The sequence below is a fragment of the Hippocampus bargibanti genome, linkage group LG02 (genome assembly GCF_051943395.1).
Source record: "Hippocampus bargibanti isolate YZ-2025 linkage group LG02, ASM5194339v1, whole genome shotgun sequence".
NCBI lineage: Eukaryota > Metazoa > Chordata > Actinopteri > Syngnathiformes > Syngnathidae > Hippocampus > Hippocampus bargibanti.
In genome coordinates, this window is record NC_142735.1 from 23,953,130 (window position 1) to 23,975,522 (window position 22,393).

Sequence of the window (22,393 nt, forward strand, 5' to 3'; positions counted from 1 at the left end):
TCCTTTTGTTGATTGTTGCAATTTTAGAACATTGGGGGGGATCTTTCAGTCAATTACCGTATTTTCCGGTGTATAGGGTGCGACCAAAAGCCTTAATTTTCTTCAAAATATGACCCTGCGCCTTACATGCAGGTATGCCTTCTATGTGAAGTAGTATTAAGCCTCAACGGGTCTTAAATTAGATTAGATGAGCCTTTATTAGTCATACAATGGATAAATGGACATTTCACAGCAGCAAAAACAAAATACAGGAGCTGCTTACAAAGGCAGTCACTCACGCGGCGCCATACTTAGATACTTGCAACTACAGTCAGCAGCCACAAACTCCATTTCCCCTTGTAAAAGAAGTCATGCGTAACCCCAACCTCTACTGTAGCGCCTTATAATATGGTTTGCCTTATACTGTACAGTGGTACCTCGGTTCTCAAACGCCTCACAGTTCGAACAAATCGGTGTTGGAACAAAATATTCGAGATATTTTTGCTTCGGCGTTCGAACATCAATCGGTGTTCGAACGCCAATACAACGCGTGAGTGCGTACGCGAGGGTGGGGAGGTTAGCGGCGCATGGGTGTATCGCTCTCTCCGTGACTAACTGTTGTCGCTAGCGGATGTGCTGCGTTTTGCTCTAGCGTTTAATATAGGTGTACGAAGAGCTTTAGCCCCTAATCATGCCTCCAAAGAAAGTAAGTGCTGCTTAAAGTGACAAAAAAAGTAGTGCGTACAACTATTGCATTTAAGAAAGAAATAATCGCAAAATATGAATATGAAGGAGGTATGCGAGTGTCTGATCTGGTGAGGGAATACAGCATGGCGAAATCTACGATCAGTATGATATTAAAGAATAAGGAGGCTGTGAAATCTAGTGATGTGACCGTGGGAGTGAGAGCAAGTGTCATTGGATAGATATTTGAAGAGAAAAGAACATCCTGTAGCCGAGTCATCCGTAGCTGTCATGTTCCGAGCGAGAGTGACGGCAGATGACTCGTCGGAACGTAGTGGAATGTTTGGGATCGCAAAGCAGGCGGCAGAGACGTACTACCCAAGCAGGATGTTTATTCACAAATCAAAGAAAACACAGCGAGTAAGAAGGCACGGGGTGATCCGACCCGCTTACTACGCCAAAAAGCAAATGGCACATGAGGGTGCAAAATTACGCAATCCCGGAAGATGACATAAATTTACGGGACGCAGGGAAAATACCTCGGACCGGATACACTCGCGCATCGAAGTCCATCGAGTCCAGGTACGGTGGCGAGGTGAGTCAATCATCCGGCATTGACGAGGTGATCGCGAACCGCATAAATGCCCCGTGTCCGTGATTAGAGAATTGACAGCAGGTGGAGAACGGCCAGGAGAGGCAACCCCCCCCCCCCCCACACACGCGCTGTTAACTCGCAAGTGACAGGAGCAAAGAGATGGTTTTGGTGTTCGAAAAAAATCGCTTTTCGAACAGGGTCCTGGAACGAATTATGGTCGAGAACCGAGGTACCACTGTATTTGGAAATCTTTTATAAATATTGATAGAGTGTTTTTATGCACATTCGTAAACATTATCTTATTTCATGTTTAGCTTAGTACATTTTATGTTATTTCATGTTTAGATCAGTACATATTATGTTATTGCATGTTTAATTTAGACTACATGGATTTATAGAAGCTTATTAGTTGAATAGTTGCAAAAGCAGAATGTAACAAGCACCAACTCTCAGTCTAATGTTCTTTCAAATACTTGTCCGTAGCTGATTGGACAACAGATCGCTGCTGTGTGACTTCCAATACTTGTCCGTAGCTGATTGGACAACAGATCGCTGCTCTGAACTTTTAAACTAGTTTGAGGCGGCGGGCTGTGTGCTTCTTGGCTTCCCGCTTCAGACGAGAGATGTTCTCCTTTTGTTTTACGAGAATAAAGTAGTTTTTTTTCTGCTCACCATCTATCGTCCCCGCTGGTATTTCATCACAAAACTTCGTTGAACTCCGAACCAAATGAGAAACAGGAATTAGAACCGAACAAATATATATGTATATCATATGGAAAACCTTTTTCATTCATTGGGGATGCACCTTATACTCTGGTGCGGCTTATACACCGAAAAATACGATACTTGTATACTAATTTCTTGTTCTTAATTGAGCATCTCGATGGCAACACTTACCCCATGCAAGTAACGGCGTTACTGCCCAATGCATTAAAAGACAACCGACATCACTTTTTTGTTGACTGACATCAGAAAAACATTTTATAGCATCTAAAATACCCAAAGCTGATGTTTTAGTCAAATGCAAAACACCAACAAAAATGACTTACAGTGTACAAAATCTGCAAAAAAAAATTAGCTGTGAATTGGGCATTTTCAGAAAGTCCCGCCCCCAGTTCGTGACGTCACACCAAGACGTCTTGCATTGCTCGAGAATCAAAACAATGGCTTCACATTCGGAAAAGATGCTTTCTTGTTACTCATCCAGGTATGAACATGATTCAAATAATTCTGAAGAGGAAAACATGTATATAGCGCTATATACGCTATATAGATGTATATATCTAAATCTATATACGGGCTAGACTTTATTGATTTTATGACGGAGGCTGCGGGCCACATGAAAATTGACCACTGGCCGCATTTGATGATGGTGGACTTCAGGAAACATCCATCACCACAGCTACCCCTCACACTATCCAACTGCCTGGTGTCAACCGTTGAGACCTTCAAGTTCCTGGGAATCACAGTCTCCCAGGACATGAAGTGGGAGGTCAACACCAACTCTATCCTGAAAAAGGCCCAACAGAGAATGTACTTCCTGAGGCTGCTAAAGAAGCATGGCCTGCCACAGGAGGTGCTGCAACATTTCTACACGGCTGTCATCGAATCCATCCTGTGTTCTTCCATCACCGTTTGGTTCGGGGCCGCCACAAAAATGGACAAAATCCGACTTCAACGGACAGTTAGGACGGCGGAAAAAATCATTGGCACCGCCCTACCCACTCTCGAGGACTTGCACACTGCAAGAATCCAAACTAGGGCGCGGAAAATCCTACTGGACCCTCCGCACCCTGCCCACCACCTTTTACAGCTACTCCCCTCAGGCAGGCGCTACCGATCCATGCGCACCAAATCCAGCAGACATTTAAACAGCTTCTTCCCCCAAGCCATTAACTCTTTGAACTCTTTCAACAGTAGCCAAAATGGAACTGTATAGTGCCACTTAGCAGTTTTTTTGACAACGATACTAGTGCAGCGTGTTCTACCGGAAACAAATTCCTTGTGTGTCCTACATACTTGGCAATAAAGATGATTCTGATTCTGATTCTGATTCTGATTTGGCCCCTGGGCCGCACTTTGGAGGGTATGCTGGTGGAGGTCAGTCACCGGTGGAATATAAATGAGGAGGCAGCCCGGGCGATAGCGCCGCAATTGATGTAACCAATTTCATTTGCAAAATGGCGCTTGGCATGGTGGATGGGGGGACATGGGTGGGGGGGTTAATGGAATGGACATGTCTGTCATTTAGCCCTAGACCTGAGCAACTTAAACGCTAAAGGGGGTCACTCAGAGGGTGGTTGTGACCCTGTTTTTCTTCTCTGATTTTGAACAAACTACCGCGTGGTCCAAGGAGGAAATCGAGAGGACGTTCATTTTTATGCCGCTGGTCATTGGGATCAGTAATTCCATCTGGATGAAACAAATGGTGCAAATCACAGATGACAAAAAATAGTCCAAACTGAGCTGGCAGTTGTTCGTTTCCAATCAAAGCTGTGTTTCCCACACCTTTTACATCAAGTCAAACCCTAATTCAATACTGTACCAACAATATTTTTTCACACTAATGCATCGCACATAAAAAAAAGAAATATATTTTTTTTCCTCAAGCATAATTTTAACAATAACACCTCCTGAAAGATGAAATGCAAATTTACTGTCGTTAAAAGTTGACAGCAGTGCAACGGAACCATAGTTAGGCAGCTGATCTTTCGCGTACCACTAGAGAAAGCCTGCATACAACACATTGAGTTCCCCACCTTTATTTCCGTTTTTTTTTTTCTCGCCAAAATCTGGCTCATCATTCCTTGGCAGCTCCCGAGACCTTGATGCGGGCTTTAGAGCTGCTCAACCACCTGGAGGCCCTGGATGACGACGGCGAATTGACGGGTCTGGGCGCCGTGATGGCCGAGTTCCCACTGGATCCGCAGCTGGCCAAGATGGTCGTCACCAGCTGCGAGTTGGGGTGCTCCGACGAGGCGCTCTCCATCACCGCCATGCTTTCAGGTTGGTACTTTGTGACCCCTACGTTCTCTCTGTATCTCTCTAATCTTCTGATGACATCACAAGACGTCAAATATTAACTAATTCACTGCCAGACAATGTGCAAAAATGTGTCCACTCTAGTGCCAAGGTATTTGTCATTTTCACTCAAATTGCAGGACCCTCATCATATTAAGTTATAGCACGACATAAACGTTCAATGCAGCGTAAGAAACTTCAGACTCTTTTCTTTCATCAAAAAAAAAGACTTAATTCCTAAGTTATATGGGTTTGGAGTTATCTCAGCTAGAAATGAGGGTGGCTTTACAAAAGGCAAATGCTGCCCCCTCGTGGGTAGGAAAAACATTTCCAGAGGTCAGACCAACGCTTTATTGGCACCCTTCTGCAAGAAAAAACAAAACCCGAACAAATTCTGGAATGGCGTTCCACGTCATGCTTTTCAAATCCCGAATGAATTTGGGAATGGCAGTGAATGAGTTAAATGAGAAAAAATAAATAAACGCGAATAGCACAAACATCCCAGTAGTCCAAATAATAAATAATGTAAATGGGTAGTGGAGACCGTACTTTGCCCACCCTTGAAATCTCCCTATGGGCCCATACCAATCTTGTTTAGTCCCACAGTGCTTCATGCGACCCCTTGAGGCCAGAAAGGCGGCCGACGAGGCCAAAATGAGACTAGCCCACCCGGACGGAGACCACCTGACTCTTCTCAACGTCTACCACGCTTTCCAACAAAGTAAGTCACTGCGCGGCATCCCCTCTTCTTGATTTTGACACCTCTTCAATTTGTCACTCAGGTCACCGGTCATCGCAATGGTGCTACGACAACTTTGTCAGTTACCGCTCGCTGATGGCGGCGGACAGCGTGCGCCTGCAGCTAAGCCGCCTCTTGGAACAATCAGGCTTCCCCCGGCGGACCTGCGACGGGGACGATGTCAACATCCGCCGCATGCTGCTCACTGGTTTCTTCATGCAGGTCGGGATTATTTGACATTATCGTTGGAATTGTATTTTTTCGGATTGTTGAAAATATATTGTGATGTACTGTATGAGGGATTTTTTGAAACTCGAAATAAAGCAGAACCAAACGGCAATAACATTCTCAATTTGATCAGGTGGCTCACCTTGAACGCACCGGACATTATTTGACAGTGAAAGATGAGCAGGTGGTCCAACTGCACCCATCCAGCGTGCTGGGCCGCGAGCCCCAGTGGCTCCTCTACGGCGAGTATGTGCTCACGGCCAAGAACTACATCCGCACGTGCACCCGCATCCACCCGCAGTGGTGAGTTTTGCCCACTCGCACGTGATTCTCAACCAGTATGGAAATTAGCTACTTTCATTCAATTGTCGCAATGATGATTTTATCGCTCCAAATAATGCCTTTTTTTCATGTATGTATTCATCTCGGCACAGTTGCCCAGTAAAAAGTATCACACTCTCTGGGTTCATTTCACTTTAACTCATGATGTCATGTACACAGGCATTTATCCACGCACGCACACTAATAAATACTACTACTACTGGTGCGAAACTGTGAACACAAGCAATTATACTTAAGTCATTCATTGCCATTCCTGAATTGAAAAGGATGACATGGAGCGCCATTCCTGAATTTGTTCGGGTTTTGTTTTTTCTTGCGGGGGGTTCCGATAAAGTGCTGTTCAGACCCCTGGCAATGTTTTTCCTTTCCACAAGGGGGCACGTTAATGTTGAAACTGAAAAAAAGTAGACCTTTTAGCTTTTATTAAATTTTATTTAATTTTTTTTAACTCATTCAATGATTTTCCCGAATTTATTTGGGAATTGAAAAGTGTGAGTGTCATTTGTGAATTTGGGTTTTGCTTTTTCTTACGGGGAGGGGCCGATAAAGCGCTGGTCAGACCTCTGGCAATGTTTTTCCCTTTCACAAGGGGGCAGCATTTGCCTTTTGTCAATGTTAGTGCTTTGTTACAACTTCAGCTGTTGTTAAAGAGCAATATAAATCAAAATGTATTGACCCATATAACATACTATATAAGGAATTAACTCTTTTATTGTGATTTCTTCTAAAACTCAATATTCTGCGGTTTCTGCAATTTGAATGAAAATGACAACAAAAACACCCTGGCACTGGAGTGTAGACAATTTTCCATATCGTCTGGCAGTGAATGCATTAATTTGGAATCCACTCTGTGCTGCAACCTCTGTTTTTTGCTATTGACGCTAAAAAAACACTCCCTAAACACAACAAAATGCGCAACAAGCCCAAATATTTTCATTCGTATCCAGGCATAAATTGAAAAGGATGATAGAAGGCATTTGTACCTAAAGTGTTGTGTATTTTTAAAACGGATAAAAAGTCATAAACTAGTTATGTTTCGGTTCTCTAGCGTTCTCCATCAAACCTCTGAAGATGGTGGACACTGATTCGCCGTGGCGTCCCCTGAAGGGAAAAGCTGAAAGGAAAAAGGGACAAACTCAAAAAAAGTTACTATATTTCCACCTTCAAAGGATTTTTATTGAGTGCCATGACTGACAAAGATATGATGTTTTAAGTCTAGTGTGTCCTGCGATTGGTGTCCCCCGCGACCCTAGTGAGGATAAAACGGTCTGGAAAATGGATGGATAGATGTATTTTATTATTTAACAACTATTATTTTTGTGGTCGACTGGTTAGCATGTTAGCCTCACTGTACAGAAGTACAAGGTTCGATTTCCATATTGTGTCGTTGATTTAAGTAAGGCTTGTCAATTAATTCTCACTGCTGTAATTTAGTGAGAAACACACAAATTTTGGATTAATGTCGATTGTGTCACAATCATCACAGCCAGCGACATTTATTAGCATTTCTTCACATTGTATACAAAGTATATTCTTTGGCTCCAGAAATTGTTGCCAAATACTGTTTTCGGGTACCTGCCCAAGTAGCTTATATCAAAAAGTTTGAAGACTAACACTGATGCTCTTTACAAGGTTGCTGGAAATCGCCCCGCGCTACTACGAGATGAGGAACTTCCCGCCGTGCGAAGCCAAGAGAGAGTTGCAGCGTATCAATGGCGAGCGCTCATTCAAGCAATTGTGAAGAAAAGAAATGCAGTCCATTTGTTGCGAGTCAAGGGAAGGGATCATCGAGATTGGCTTTTATCCACAACGGTTCCCATCTCATCAGGTCGGACTATCACGCGTCTGCCTCTCATTTTTTTCTTCATTCACACATTCTTCTTTTTGTTGAGGGAGCTGGATTGTTATCACATGTATTCCTCTCACAAGTAATAAACATAATTTTTGGCTACAAAATAAACCCCAAGTGTCGGTATATTGGTCTAATGTGTACTTTTCAAATATATGTAAGGTAAACATGCATGCCGGTGAGGCAAACAGCAAAAAGACCACCCTCATCTTTTCAATGTTGGCTCCCTCTGGTGGTACGTGAGAGAATAACTCAGACCTTTCAGTTGTCTTTCACTTTTAAATTCAATGGTTCAAATTAAGATCCAGTTTGATCTACATGTGTAATGCTTTTAAATTAAATGATTAAGCATTTTTGTTTTATAATTAGATGCCAGATTAATGTTGAAACTGAAGGAAAAATGTCGACCATTTAGCTTTTTTTCAATTTTATTTATTTATTTTTTTACTCATTGACTGATTTTTCTGAATTTATTCGAGAATTGAAAAGTGTGACGTGGAGCGTCATTCCCGACTTTGGTATTTTGTTTTTTCTTGCTGGAGGTGCCATTAAAGCGCTGGTCAGATCTCCGGCAATGTTTTTCCCTTTCACAAGGGGGCAGCATTTGCCTTTGGCCATGTTAGCGCTTTGTTACAACTTCAGCTGTTGTTAAAGCACTATATACATCAATATGTATTGTATTGTATTGTATTTTTTACAGCCGTCCCCATTTCAAGCTCAGATAATTTCAGACCCATACAACAGACCATATAAGGAATTACCTCTTTTTTTCTAATGAAAGGAGATAGTCTAATATTTCTTACGCTGCATTGAATGTTTATGTAGTTGTAAAATACAATATTTGGTGGGTCCTGGCACTGGAGTGGACACATTTATGCACAGCGTCTGGCAGTGAATAAGTTAAAGAACAATCAAGCCTTTGTTTTTCACATGTTCTTAGTGGCACTCTGAGTCAAAAATTGGTCGATCGCTAAAATGCATGACACAATATACTATTGTGTGTGGCCTGGGGGGGGGGGGGGCTCTACCTGTGTAAGAATGTAAAAAGAGCCTTTTGAACACGCTCAACGAGGAGGTTAGCATGTGGTTTTTTTGTTTTTGCATTGCACGGAAAAAAGTGGGTGTTGATTTGCCATCAACAAAGTGAAAAAGGGTTGGAGTCATCCCTCCCCAAGTGAAGCCAATAGAAAGGCCATTAGTCGGCGCTGATCTGGAAATTCTATGGAATTGATCCTGGGGTAAGAACACTTTTTCAGGCTCGATACTTCCCATTGATTCTGGCTGCTATAATTATAAATGAAAATCGTTACGGAGCCAACTTGTGTTTTGAACTGAGTCTCACACACACACAAACACACAAAAGCGATTTCCTCTCCTTGTAATGGAAAGCATGTGAGATGTGTGTGGTTTAAAGTTCTTTAACAGCCACATCATTAGGTACACATGTCCCCATTTGATAACACCCAACTAGCAACCAATAATTCTTCATGTATCATGTATCCATTTTGCATACTTATCTACTTATTAATGCTTTTTGTCACATTTCGATTTGCGACCAGCGGGTAGCACTGTCGGGCCCCGCCTGCAGCTGCATAGGTGTTGATCGTTTTAATCAGTGGTAGTTAAAGGGACTCCCGGCATGACCATACAGTGTCAGGCCATTGTTTGTCTAACCCTGTCAGGTTTGTTTTGTCTTGGCATGTGCTACTCATGGTTTTGTTTGCTACTTTGGACCTTTTTGTTTTGCTGACTTGTTGTTTGAGGTTTTGCTCCTACCGACTTTATTTAATACAATTTGTCAAATACAGCCTGCTCCTCCTCATTGCCTGCTTTTTTTTTAGGTCCACCACCACCTTACAGTGAGAATGGATTTTTTGTCAAGTTACAAAATCATAATTGCTGTATTTTAACTTTGCTTTGTGTCACAAGCCAACATTGGACTTTGCCTGCATTAGCATCAATACACAAACCCAAAGCGGGCAGGTGGTATTTCCGAACAGCGTGAATGAGCGCCCACCGCTCTCCAACCACCCCGGAGTCAGTGCCTCATCATCATTTGATGACTGCGGGCAGGAAATTTTTATTGCAGCACACCTCAGCGTTCTGGGAAGTCCATCCACCCACCCTCTATCGCTCCTCTGCCTACTTGTGCTTTTCTTTTGTTTTTTTTCTGCATCGTAGACCAGGCCAGGTGTCTTATCTGCCATCTTGCCGTGCGCAGCATAGCCAATCTTTTGGGGAAGATGGCGGCGGGAATGTAACAAATCCATCTGTCCCGGTTTGAATTTGTATGCTAATTTGAAGTAATGGCCCCTTCGGTGAGGATGCGAAGGAACAATTCCATCACGGCATGTACAACATCCGCATCTCAGCCCCTGCCACATGACATAGGCGGGCATGAAGCCCAGGTTAGCCTCGATAGACGGCGAGGTGGCATTCAGGAATGACGCCCTGGCTTGGTGCCTGAGTGATTCGCCCTTATTTATTCCCATGCAGCCCGCAATGAACTTTCACCCTTTTGCCGCATCACACGAGCAGCATAGCCTCACCAATGCACTGCGTATTGTAACCAAAGTGTCTGGGGCTTCTGATTTGATTCAGAGAGAAGCTTTCACGCGTGGCCGGGCAGAAAACGAGATGGCTCGGAGAGAGAGGAAACACAAGATGCATGGATCAAATGAGCTGAGCCGTGTCGTACGCCAGCCACCTTGACATGACACCACTCTGCTATCTTTAAATTAATCTCTATGGCGCAGGAAAGATAACGGCGGATAAGGAGATGTTTACTTTTCTTCCACTGCCACAGCAAGACTAGCTAGGCAGACCATATATAGTTTATAGTATAGCCAATATTCTATACTAGAAAGATACTCATACTCACCTAGACATGTTTCGGCGACTACTTCCGCCTTCTTTGGAAGGCGGAAGTAGTCGCCGAAACATGTCAGGTATTTGAACACCGACAATACACTGTCTGTAAGTAAGGAATCTGCTTAACATTAGTTATCAAGTAGACAGGATGAATTTAGTACAACGATTACGCGATTGTTATGAGTAGGTTTTATATATCTATGGCAATACACACAATTACATGCACGCACACACACACACACACACACACACACACACACACACACACACACGCATGGATATCCAGTGTAGGTGTTATATAAAAGGTGTGGCCAACTTAATGACATCAGCAGTTACAGGTTGCAGCCAGCTCGCTGTGTTCATTTTGCATTTGTGTGTTTTTGACCACCGTGTTCAATAAACAGACCAAAAAATGCCTCAGCTCTCCTTTTTTTCCACACACTTCACCTTACCTGATTTCATTTTTATTGACAATTTAAATTTTGATGCGAATCACAAAGCATTGTGAGCTTGTGCTGCAAAATAAATAAATAAATAAATAACAAATACATAATTTGACAAATAAATAAATAAACAAACACATAAATCAACAAATAAACAAAGAAGTAAAGCAACAAAAATACAAAAACATAACTAATTAGACAAATAAATAGATAAATAAACCAACAAACAAACAAATAAGTAAATAAATAAATAACATTGAATGAAATCTCCAGGCCAAAACATTGGCATGAAGTTTTGAAAATACAGAACAGAGCAACCATTTTAGTCAATCGGTAGCATTTACTATAGGGAGACTAGAGTGGTAATAATAATAATAATAATAATAATAATAATAATAATAATAATAATAATAATAATAATTCACTTGTTTTTGACTATGTCAAAGTTTTATTCGATTACGTTTGTGTAAGCTCTCAGTCGTACAGGAGTGGTCCATCGATGAGAAGGTTTCTTCAGCCGTCATCTGGACTTCTTTGACGGACGTTTCGCTTCATATCCAAGAAACTAGTCTTACTGGTAGTTTAGGCCCTATATATATATATATATATATATATATATATATATATATATATATATATATATATATATATATATATATATATATATATATATATAGGTGGCTCGGGCATCTGGAAGTCTGGGCTTCCCTACTGAAGCTGCTGCCCCCGCGACCCGACCCCGGATAAGCGGCAGAAGATGGATGGATGGATGGATGGATATATATATATATATATATATATATATTTTTTTTTTATACTTGCACTCAGGTTGAGGGGGGGGGAGGACTACTCCCTGCAGCTGCTCCACTGATGTCCTGTCGTTCTGACTAACAACTGGCCTGATTGCCCCACTTCAACCGGTATCACCTCATCAATATTACTAATACTATGTTGCCTAAGCAGGCTATTGTATGAACGATTTAAATTGAACCTCACCCCACCAAACCGGTTTAATGAAGGATTTAGTTGTTTTATGAAAATTGCTTCTTTTACTCCCCTTTCAAACCATCTATGTTCTTTCGCTAAGATTTTAACCTCATTGTCGTCAAATGAGTGGTTGAGGCCCACTAGTATTATCCCTGCGATGTTGATAAAGTATTTTTTTTTTACAATTTTCATTTTTACAATGTATTGAATAAACTACATGACTTTTCATTTGGCAGCCTATCTTTTGGATGCACTAATTTCTGCCTTAAAGTGTTTATCGGTTTGAAATAAGTAGGAATTTTGTGTTGCCAAAAGACTCCAAACGTTTTTCAGAAACTCCTGCAATGTAAGGTACTGCTACTCCTCTCCTTTTTGTGTCTTCAGAATTTTAGGTTTCATTCCCTATTCTTTCTTTCTGACATTTGTTAAATGACCACGGAGGGTACCCACAGTTAGTGAGTGCTCTCCTGATATGTTTTGACTCCTTTTCTCTACCTTCAACGCTTGTTGGTATTAGTTTAGCCCAATGCCGGAGGGTTCTGATAACTCTTAGTTTGTGTTGTAGAGGGTGGTTAAAATCGAAAAGTAAGTATTGGTCAGTGTGCGTTGCCTTCCTAAAGACTTCTGTTTTTAGCGCTCTGTCCTCTTTCATTCGATTAGTTTCAATTTTACATTTGTTATTAAAAAAAAAAAAAAAAATCGAAACGGCCTAAAAACACAGATATTTAAAAATAATCACCCTTTTGAAGCATTTTCATTCATTCTATATGCTTTTAATATTTTATTTCGTTTTAGTTATTTTATTTCATATTATATACGAAGATATAAATGCTTTGGAGGGAAGGAGGAGGGTGGGTGCACACCATGTGACAGAGGAAGCAGGGGAACCTCGTCGCTTGCTTCTGCATGGTAATCACGCGCTCGTTGGAAGCGAGGCAAGCCGGCTGCAGGAACCCGACACGTTGCTGCGGTGTGGACGAGGAGCAAATGGACGCCGCCTGTGGCCGCCGGAGCAATGACGAGCCAGTCGGTATCACGTGGGAGAGCAGCTGCGAGCAGGTAGGACAATCAGTCATGTTGCCACCTCGTCTTGCGCACACGTGGACATATCTTGTGATTGAATGGAAGCTCGAAAATGTAAAAACATAACATAGTAAAGTCTCGTTATATCGATATCGTTTATATTGATAATACTGCTTATTACGACACTTTTCATTTCCCGTGCACATTTCTAGTCTTTTTATGTATAATTAGTTCCGTTTAGTACGATTCGTGGTTTTTACGATAATCCGGTTACTACGGTGCTCTTTTTCATCTCCAGCCGGCCATTTTGCTATGTTTATATCCATACAAAAGATATTTAAGGTGAATCGATATTTTCTTAGGGGTTTCTACACAGAACCACCATTATCGAAATCTGTATCGGGAGCTGTATCGGTCGCGCCATTGGTCGACTTGGTCACGTGACTTGGTCACGTGAGTTTGTTACATGAACAGCCCCCGGGTAGCAGACGCTATATTCATTTTCAGACGCCAGCTCTTGTGTAGCAGACGACATTTTCTACCGTCTTCAACAATGGCGACAACAATGGCATACATGTTTGCAATCGATTAAAGAATTACATGTGCCATTTTGAGGCAACATTGTGGGAACATCTCTCACCCAAAAAAAGAGGCACAAAGGCCACCTCCGTTTCTTATATGGCGCTTGGATGCCCACTAATGGCGGCTTTTGGGCGCGACACGGTTCTCAACCAAACATACTTCATCAACGTAAGTAATGTAAACGTTGCAGTTTTGGTTTTTCATGCATGTACTGTATTTAATTGTGTAGCATTCAGATATCTTTATCGCTTGCAACAATCACTGTTTTTTCGTGGTTTTGTGTGACTAGAACGTGAGGATTTTGCATTGGTGGCATTTTTGAAAGGAAATAGTCATTAAAAAAGTGTAAAGACGTTTATTTCTTATTTTATTATATGTTAGCTACGCAATCCATGAACCCAATGATAAAATGACATGCCATATCAAAGGTCCCCCGTTTACGCCCCCCCCCCCTTAATGCAGTTCGGCGCAGGATGGATATATCGACAGTACGATTATATCAACATTTTTTCTAACTCCCGAGAATATTGATATAACGAGAGTTTACTGTTTACTTTACTTCATAGAGTACAATTTGTTCATCAATTGACAAACGCTGTGATTTGGGTAATTCTTGAAACTTTGAAACTGTGTCCGATGCCAAAATGTCTTCATCAACATGGTCATCTATTTCATTCTCATCAGGATCTCGAAAGATATACAGTACATGGCTATTTTAGAAAAAAACATATGGGCACAGCAACATTAAAAAAAGCAAAAACTATACCGACCATTTGATGTCAATGCTCTTATCTTACCGTAAAATGGGCATCTCTTTCCTTACATTACATCACAAATAGAACTTCAGTCCTTTCAGGTGCTTTATCATCTAGTCACTGTACTGTATTTGAGAATGTGAAATGCACATACGGTAGTGATGACTATTTTGTCCACTAGGTGGCAATGTGGAAATGCAACCTATTACGTTCTTCAAAACAATCATTTCTACATTTTCTGATTACAAATTCTTTCTCTCAGATGATTTTAGTTGACATGCCAATCTAATGTCCTCAAGGGCTTCAGAAGTAATTCTGCTGTCTTTGATTTGCCCCAAATAAAATATAGACTTTTAGCTTTTCCTATAATTTTTTTCACAGAAACTTGTAAAAAAACATATGGACCTTCGTTTCAATGATTATATTGAGAATGCAAAGCTATGAGGTACAGCTATTAGTGTAAAACGCACCATTCACTTACAATTATTCGCATCGGGTACCAAGTCAGGATCAACAAAATCATCATGAAAATAGCGTTAGCACGCCGAATGTTCCAAATTCGAGACACTACTTATTTTTAATATTTCTTGGTAAATAAACAAGTTAGCGTTAGTTTATGCATTTCAGTATCAAGGTAAACCTCTTCTGAATAGCTCATAAAATCGTCACAACATATACATACGTGATATTTGATCCATGACGAAAAATAGAAGCAGCTTTGAAGATGGAGGAGCGCACGTTGTGTTGCGCAAGAAGGAGATGATGTCACTGACGCTCTTAAAGGCAAAGCTGCACATAACCTGTTTTAAAGGGACATGTAACTTGTGCTCCAATTGGCACTTGAACTGCTACCTTTAAATTTCTCGATCTATAAGCATTTATCTTTAGTTCTCTTTATAACTATTGACACGTTTGAAAAATATAATCAATATGTACTGGTCAGTTCAGAGGTGAAAAGAGAAATGTGAAATTTGTTTGAGTAACATGAACCTTTGTGCCGGTTCCCCAGTTAGCATGTGTGAGAGTAACTTCTTGGTTGCCAGGTTACAATGTTAACCCTCCTTAGATTGTCAAAATCTCTTTTGGACAAAGTGGGTCATGCTGTTTGTTTTTTTGTCATGATTGTACGACAAAATGTCTGTTTAACTCATTCACTGACAGACGATGTGCAAAAATGTGTCCACTCCAGTGCCAGGGTTTTTGTCACTTTCACTCCAAATCGAGGACCCACAGAATATTGAGTTTTAGGACTACATAAACATTCAATTTAGTGTAAGAAACATTAGAAATTTCTTCTTTAATCAGAAAAAAGATGTAATTCCTAAGTTAAATGGGTCGGGAGTTATCTGAGCTTGAAATGGGGGCGGCTGTACAATTGCAAATGCTGCCAGCTCGTGGGAGGGAAAAATATTGCTAGAGGTCTGACCAGCGCTTTATCCACAGCCCCTTGCAAGAAAAACCAAAACCCAAACACTTTTAGGATGGCGCTCCATGTCATATTTTCAATTCCCGAATACATTCGGGAATGGCAGTGAATGAGTTATTATCTTGGAGCGTTAAATGTTGTTTGTTGGTCGAGCAAATCTCACGTGGTTTGAAAGGGGAAGGTTGCTCTCACTGTGTAATTACAACATGAAAGAGGATTAAAGAGGCACTTTGTGGGTGTCTTGGTATAATGTCGCAACTATTTAGTAAACAAAAGCGTGTAAATGTCTGATTATTGAAATACTTGTTGATAACCATTCTGTTTTTTTTATTATTGAAGTGCAATTGAGTTGCTATTGTCTACAAAAAAGCAACTTCAAACATCATGTTTACTGTGTCTCGGCATCCTCTGTATATATTAAATTTAACATTCCCCGGGGTCTCCTGCCAGTGGGGCATGCTCGGAACACCTTACCAGGGAGGCGTCCTGGTGGGATCCTTATCAGATGCCCGAGCCACCTCATCTGGCTCCTGTCTATGTGGAGGAGAAGCAGCTCGACTTTGAGCTCCTCCCGGATGACCGAGCTTCTCACTTTATCTCTAAGGGAGAGCCGGGACACCCTACTGAGAAAGCTCATTTCGGCCGCTTGCATTCGGGATCTCGTTCTTTCGGACACAACCCATAGCTCGTGACCATAGATGAGGGTTGGGATGTAGATCGACCGGTAGATTGAGGTCTTTGCTTTTTGGCTCAGCTCCTTCTTCACCATGACAGATCGGTACAAAGTCTGCATCACAGCAGACGCCGCACCGATCTGCCTGTCGACCTCTCGCTTCCTCACACTCTCATTCGTGAAGTAGACTCCCAGGTACTTAAACTCCTCCACTTGAGGCAAAATCTCCTCCCCGAGCCGGAGAGGGCACTCCACCCTTTTCCGACTGAAAACCATTGTCTAAGATTTGGAGGTGCCGATTATCATCCCAGCCACTTCACATTCGGCTGCGAAACGCTCGAGAGAGAGTTGGAGAGCTCCACTTGATCTGATCCACCCACGAGGCCTTGCCACCGAGGAATTTTTTAACCACCTCGGTGACTTCAGCTATAGAGATCGGAGAGCCAACCTCGGAGTCCCCAGACACTGCTTCCTCCAAGGAAGGCGTGTTGGTGGAGTTGAGGAGGTCTTTGAAGTACTACCCACCGGTTCACGACGTCTCGAGTCGAGGTCAGCAGTGCCCCATCCTCACTGTACACAGTGTTAGTGGTGCACTGCTTTCCCCTTCTGAGACGCCGGATGGTGGACCAGAATTTCCTTGAAGCGGTCCGGAATTTGGCTTCCATGGCCTCACCGAACTCCTCCCATGTCCGTGTTTTGCCTCCGCGACCACCAAGGCTGCATTCTGCTTGACTAATCGATACCTGTCAGCTGTCTCAAGGGTCCCACAGTCTATAGAGGCCCGATGGGACTCCTTCTTCGGCTTTACGGCATCCCTTATTGGGGGTTGCCGCCACGACAGGCACCAAGCACCATACAACTCCGATTTGCCGCCTCAGCAAGGGAGGTACGGAGCATGATCCATTCGGACTCAATGTCCCCCACCTCCCCCAGGACATGTGTAAAGTTCTGCCGGAGGTGGGAGTTGAAACTCCTTCTGACAGGGGATTCTGCCAGACGTTCCCAACAAACCCTCACAACACGTTTGGGTCTGCCAGGTCAGACTGGCAGCAATGGAGCCTACTCACCACCAAGTGGTGATCAGTTGACAGCTCCGCCCCTCTTTTCACTTGAGTGTCCAAAACATGAAGCCGCAAATCCATGATACAATGATACAACTATAAAGTCAATCACCGAACTGCGACCTGGTGCCACGTACACATATGAATACCCTTATGTTTGAATAAAGTGTTTGTTATAGACAAACCGTGTCGAGCACAGAAGTCCAATAACAAAACACCACTCCTGTTCTGATCGGGGGGAGGCGTTCCTCCCAATCACGCCCCTCCAGGTCTCACTGTCATTGCCCACATGAGCATTGAAATCGCCCAGCAGAACAAGGGAGTCCCCAGGGGGAGTGCTCTCCAGCACACCCCCTAAGGTCTCCAAAAAGGATGGGTACACTGAACTGCTGTTTGGTGCATATGCACATACAACAGTCAGAACCCGTCCCCCCACCCGAAGGTGGAGGGAAGCAACCCTTTCGTCTACGGGGGTGAATCCCAACGTACAGGCGGCGAGCCGGGGGGAAATAAGTATGCCGACACCTGCTCTACGCCGCTCACCGTGGGCAACTCCAGAGTGGAAGAGTCCAACCCCTCTCGAGAGGGCTGGTACCGGAACCCAGGCTGTGTGTGGAGGCAAGCCCAACTATGTCTAGTCTGAACTTTTCAACCTCGTGCACCAACTCCGGCTCCTTCCCTGTAAGAGAGGTGACGTTCCACGTCCCAAGAGCTAGCTTCTGCAGTCGAGGGTTGGACCGCCAAGGTCTCCGCCTTTGGCTGCCGCCCAGCTCACAATACACCCGACCCATCTGGCCCCTCCCATGGGTGGTGAGCCCTTGAGAAGGGGGACCCACGTTTCCTCTTCGGGCTGAGCCCGACCGGGCCCCATGGGTGTAGGCCCGGCCACCAGGCGCTCGCCAACGAGCCCCATCTCCAGGCCTGGCTCCAGAGAGGGGCTCCAGTGACCCGCGTCCGCGCAATGGAAAACCAAGTCCATTTATGTTTTTCTTCATATGGGGTCTTCTGAGTCATACTTTGTCTGGTCCCTCACCCAGGACCTGTTTGCCATGGGTGACATTGCCAGGGGCATAAAGCCCCAGACAACCTAGCTCCTAGGATCATTGTGACACACAAACCCCTCCACCATGGTAAGGTGACGACTCATGGAGAGAAACTAAGACGTGTGTGTGAGGATGTGTGCGTGTTTGTTTAAATATACATGTAGGTAGGTGGGCTAATACACTTCTCAATGTTAGGCTCCAGTGTTTTGAAACTTTTTATGTCATACAGGGACTTCACATAAGCTGTCTTTTTCTATTTTTGCCTTTCACGTTGTCGCACAACTCTCTGTGTGCACATTCATTGACACATATCAAGCAGAAAATATCTTCATAATGTAACACCACCAATACAAAGGCTAACTTCAAATACAAGCTGAACAAACATAAATCAATGAATACATTACATGCATAATTCATTCATTCATTCATTGAGTGGGTGGCAGGTACTAGAACTCATGACCTCTGCACTGTGAAGTCGGCGTGTTAACCACTCGACTCCTGGACCGCTGATATAGATACATTAGCATTCTTTTAATTTGAAATTGCCCAGCACAGTGCATGACGGCTAGCTTGACATGTCTTTTCGAAATTGTGGCCTGTCTCATCACAGGTTTTTTTATGCATTGCATTGTTGCACAATGCCATCCTGCACTCATGTTCAGTCGCGAATTGAGAATGCTACAAAACCGCAAAATAATTGTCATTGTCTGAGGCGCCAATATTTAGTCATTGGTTGCCATGACAACAAAATATAATTTATTTGGGCTTGTTGTTTTGTAAAGTCGCTTAATGTTTATGAATGTGAATCTTTGTATTTTTATTTTTATTAAAATCGTCTTCAGTACTTTATTTCCGATATTGTGTCATGATCAATTTCTGTTCCGTGTCACGTGTTTCGATGTGCGAGAGAAATCGTGACAGACAGAACTGACATCAGAAGAACGTTTTATAGCATCTAATATACCCAAAACACGCAGGCTGATATTTTTAGTCAAATGCAAAACACCAATAAAAATGAGTTGTCCCAAAACTACTTCAAAATGACCTCGGGATGGCGAGTTTCAGAAGGTCCCACCCCCTTGTTTGTGACGTCACACCAAGATGTCTTTGCCCTGCTCTAGAATAAAAACAATGGCTTCAAATTCGGAGAAGAGGCTTTCTTGTTACTCACCATGAATATGAATATGATTCAAATAGTTCTGAAGAGGAAAGCATAAATATTTGCAATCGATTAACGAAGTCCTTCCGGATCATTTTGATGCGTCTGGACTCCAATGTAGTGTCCCGGAAAATGCACAAGATGGCGCCCAAGCTCCGTTGGAAAAGGGCTGATTTGTCTGCTGGGAATTTGTGTGAACTAGTATTAATATATTGTAGTCTTGGTGCAACACACAACACAGATTCACCATCGCGTTATTTGTGTTTTCCTTCTAATTTCGCCATCAACACGAAGTCTTCAGACCAAACAAAGTACCCAAGATGCATTGTGTGTCACTTTCTCGGTCAGGGGCGTTCCAGACGTGTCGTCACGTCAGGCATCGTCATCACCTCGAAAACAAGACTTCCTGAATATTCAGCATGAGTCGTAAAACGTAAAATATAGCTATATGCCGTCGAATCTTTTTTGTAAAATACGCTCAGTAGAAGTCATTTGAAGTGATTTTACAAATTATGGACACAACTTGTCCGGAGGCGTCGGTTGTCCATTAAATGTCTTTTAGTTTTCACCGTGTTCCACAATAAACATTTTTGGACATCAGTACGTGGTGTCATCCTTGACCGATAGATACAGGCAGAATTTGGAAAAATATGGATTTTTTTTTTTCATTTTGGAGATGTATCATTCATACATCTCCATGTATTTGAATGAATGCGTTGACATTGAAGTATTCTGTCCAGCTGCCTTCTTGTCAAAGTTGGTCATCCCATTCTGTCCAACATCGTTGTTAGAGACCCCACCATACACGCCTCAACGCATCCACGCGCACCCTTCCCCAAATTCAGCTGGGTGGGTAAATAAATAAATAACACAGAAGTAAGGCAAATGTTGACATAGGCCGTCCTTGTGGCCACATTAGCCACTCATGCTTGAGCGCAGACTAAAAAAACCGTTGCATTATTCAGTCACAAACACACACACGCACACAGAAACGCGCACGCACACACTCACACACCCACACACACACGAACGATGAACACTTTTTGGGGCACATGCCTACACTTTATGGGCATAGCGTGACTGCACCTAATTAGCATCAGTCTCTTTCTTTCTTGAGGGCTGCTGTCCATGGTGCTGAAAGTTTCAGTGGATACTTTTTTGGCTTGTTTTGGTTAGACAACACCATTTACTGTCGCTATAAGATTCCCTCAAGATAGAGCAAGACCACAGATGAAATTTGGATTATATTTGCCATTGTGGTCACAAAAATAGACACGTTATTACCCGATATGGCTCTCAACAATTTGGTCATAGGAGGGACATAAGTTAGAAAAAAAACGTGAAAAAACAACTATGTAAAAAAATACAAGACTGTAAAGTGTTCTTGAGAAATGTGAAAGACGCTTAGAAATGAAATGCGTTATTATTATTATAAGAATATTTTTTTTTTCATCCAAAAGATGTAAAAAAAAAATACAACGAGCTAAATTATCCATTGGAATGTACTGGAAAACTCAAATAATTGTCGCTAATTGTAGCTAGATGGTACCTAGCAGGATGATGTTACTTTTGCTTGGCTCACTCTCTGCATCTTTTGTATTAATTAGGTCGGCCTGCATTGGCACTTAGTGAAGCAGGCATCGATTTGTGTGTGCGTGTGTGTGTGTGTGTGTGTGTGTGTGTGTGTGTGCGCGCGCGCGTTAGCGTGTGTGCGTGCACGTGCACCAGTGTTGACTACCTTCAAGATGGCTGGCAGCACAGATAAGAAGAACGACATTTGGGAAGCCGCATTATCTACTGCGCCATCGGCAACTTTTGGTTCATGTCCACGTTCGCCCCCGAGGAGAATGCTTTTTTTCTGCTTTACTTTTTTCCTTGCTCATCAACAAGTGGAAAGTTTCGCCACACTATAATAAACACCATCCAGGGACATAGTGAAAGTATAGGTGGATAATTATGTAATTGAGATTTTGAGGGAGTCCTGATACTTTGCCGTTGTTAACCTGCTTGCTCTCTGGCTTGTAACATGTCAGCAGCAATGTTACTCCCTATCAATGGAAGAAAAAAAAGATATGTTAGAGCTTTAATGACTGAAAAATTGAACACCAGCAAGAACAAAAATACAACCTTGTGATTCAAGTTTATTTCTGAAAGTGACAACATGTGAATCACAAATAACTTACCCTGCTAAGAATAATGTAAAATCCAGCCTCCCACCAGGAAACAAACATTTATGTTTTTGAAATATGGAAAAAAATACTGGATTGGATTAGCCTTTATTAGTCTCACAGTGGAGAAATTTACATTTCACAGCAGCAAATTGATGAACGTAAGAGGAAAGGAAAGGAAGAAGTCGAAAAACAAAATACAGGACTTGCTGTAAAGGCAGATTCTCTTGCGACGCCAAAGTAAAAAAAAAACTAAATAACAAATAATGTGACACAACAGAAAAGACAGTAATTCAATTGTAAGCCATTTCTGCACTCTCTTTGTTTTATGAAGCAGTTCTAGATGAAAGAGGAGAGGATCAAAGCATCCTTTTCAGCAGTGGATCAATGACATCATGGTAAAATGTGTGTTGGGGTAATTCGCCATACGAACATGTTTAAACATCGCTTTCTAATCTTTGTTTACGTTTTGGACCTCCTGATACGTCATATCCTTGCATTCCCTTACATGATGTCGCATCTACATTACGTCACATCCTATCGCGTTACACCCTGTCGCCATATAAATGCTCTCCCAGTTCTTCTCTCTCTCTCTCTCCATGCTTCTTCCTTAGCCGACACCGCGATGTCTCCGCTCTCTTCAAGATTAAACCAACTTTCTGTTCAACATCTGGCTTCCTGATGATTTAACCATCCTCTGCCATTAACACCCGTAGAAGCAATGAATCAGGGACGAACGATCAAAATAAACCCATTAATGTGCAC

The 22,393-nt window shown here is 42.5% G+C and overlaps 1 protein-coding gene across 3 annotated transcripts in view; it reads left to right on the plus strand.

Annotated features, from left to right (window-relative positions):
• Window positions 1-9,474, plus strand: part of dhx15 (DEAH-box helicase 15) — a 29,156-nt gene extending 19,682 nt beyond the window's left edge. For all 3 annotated transcript variants that reach the window (XM_088990367.1, XM_088990369.1, XM_088990368.1), the window contains 5 exons: window positions 4,073-4,264; window positions 4,878-5,000; window positions 5,062-5,240; window positions 5,380-5,549; window positions 7,221-9,474. In XM_088990367.1, the coding sequence (XP_088846493.1) occupies window positions 4,073-4,264; window positions 4,878-5,000; window positions 5,062-5,240; window positions 5,380-5,549; window positions 7,221-7,329 (773 nt within the window). In that variant the 3' untranslated portion in view covers window positions 7,330-9,474. The remainder of the gene's footprint in view (window positions 1-4,072; window positions 4,265-4,877; window positions 5,001-5,061; window positions 5,241-5,379; window positions 5,550-7,220) is intronic.
• Window positions 9,475-22,393: the final 12,919 nt, after the last annotated feature.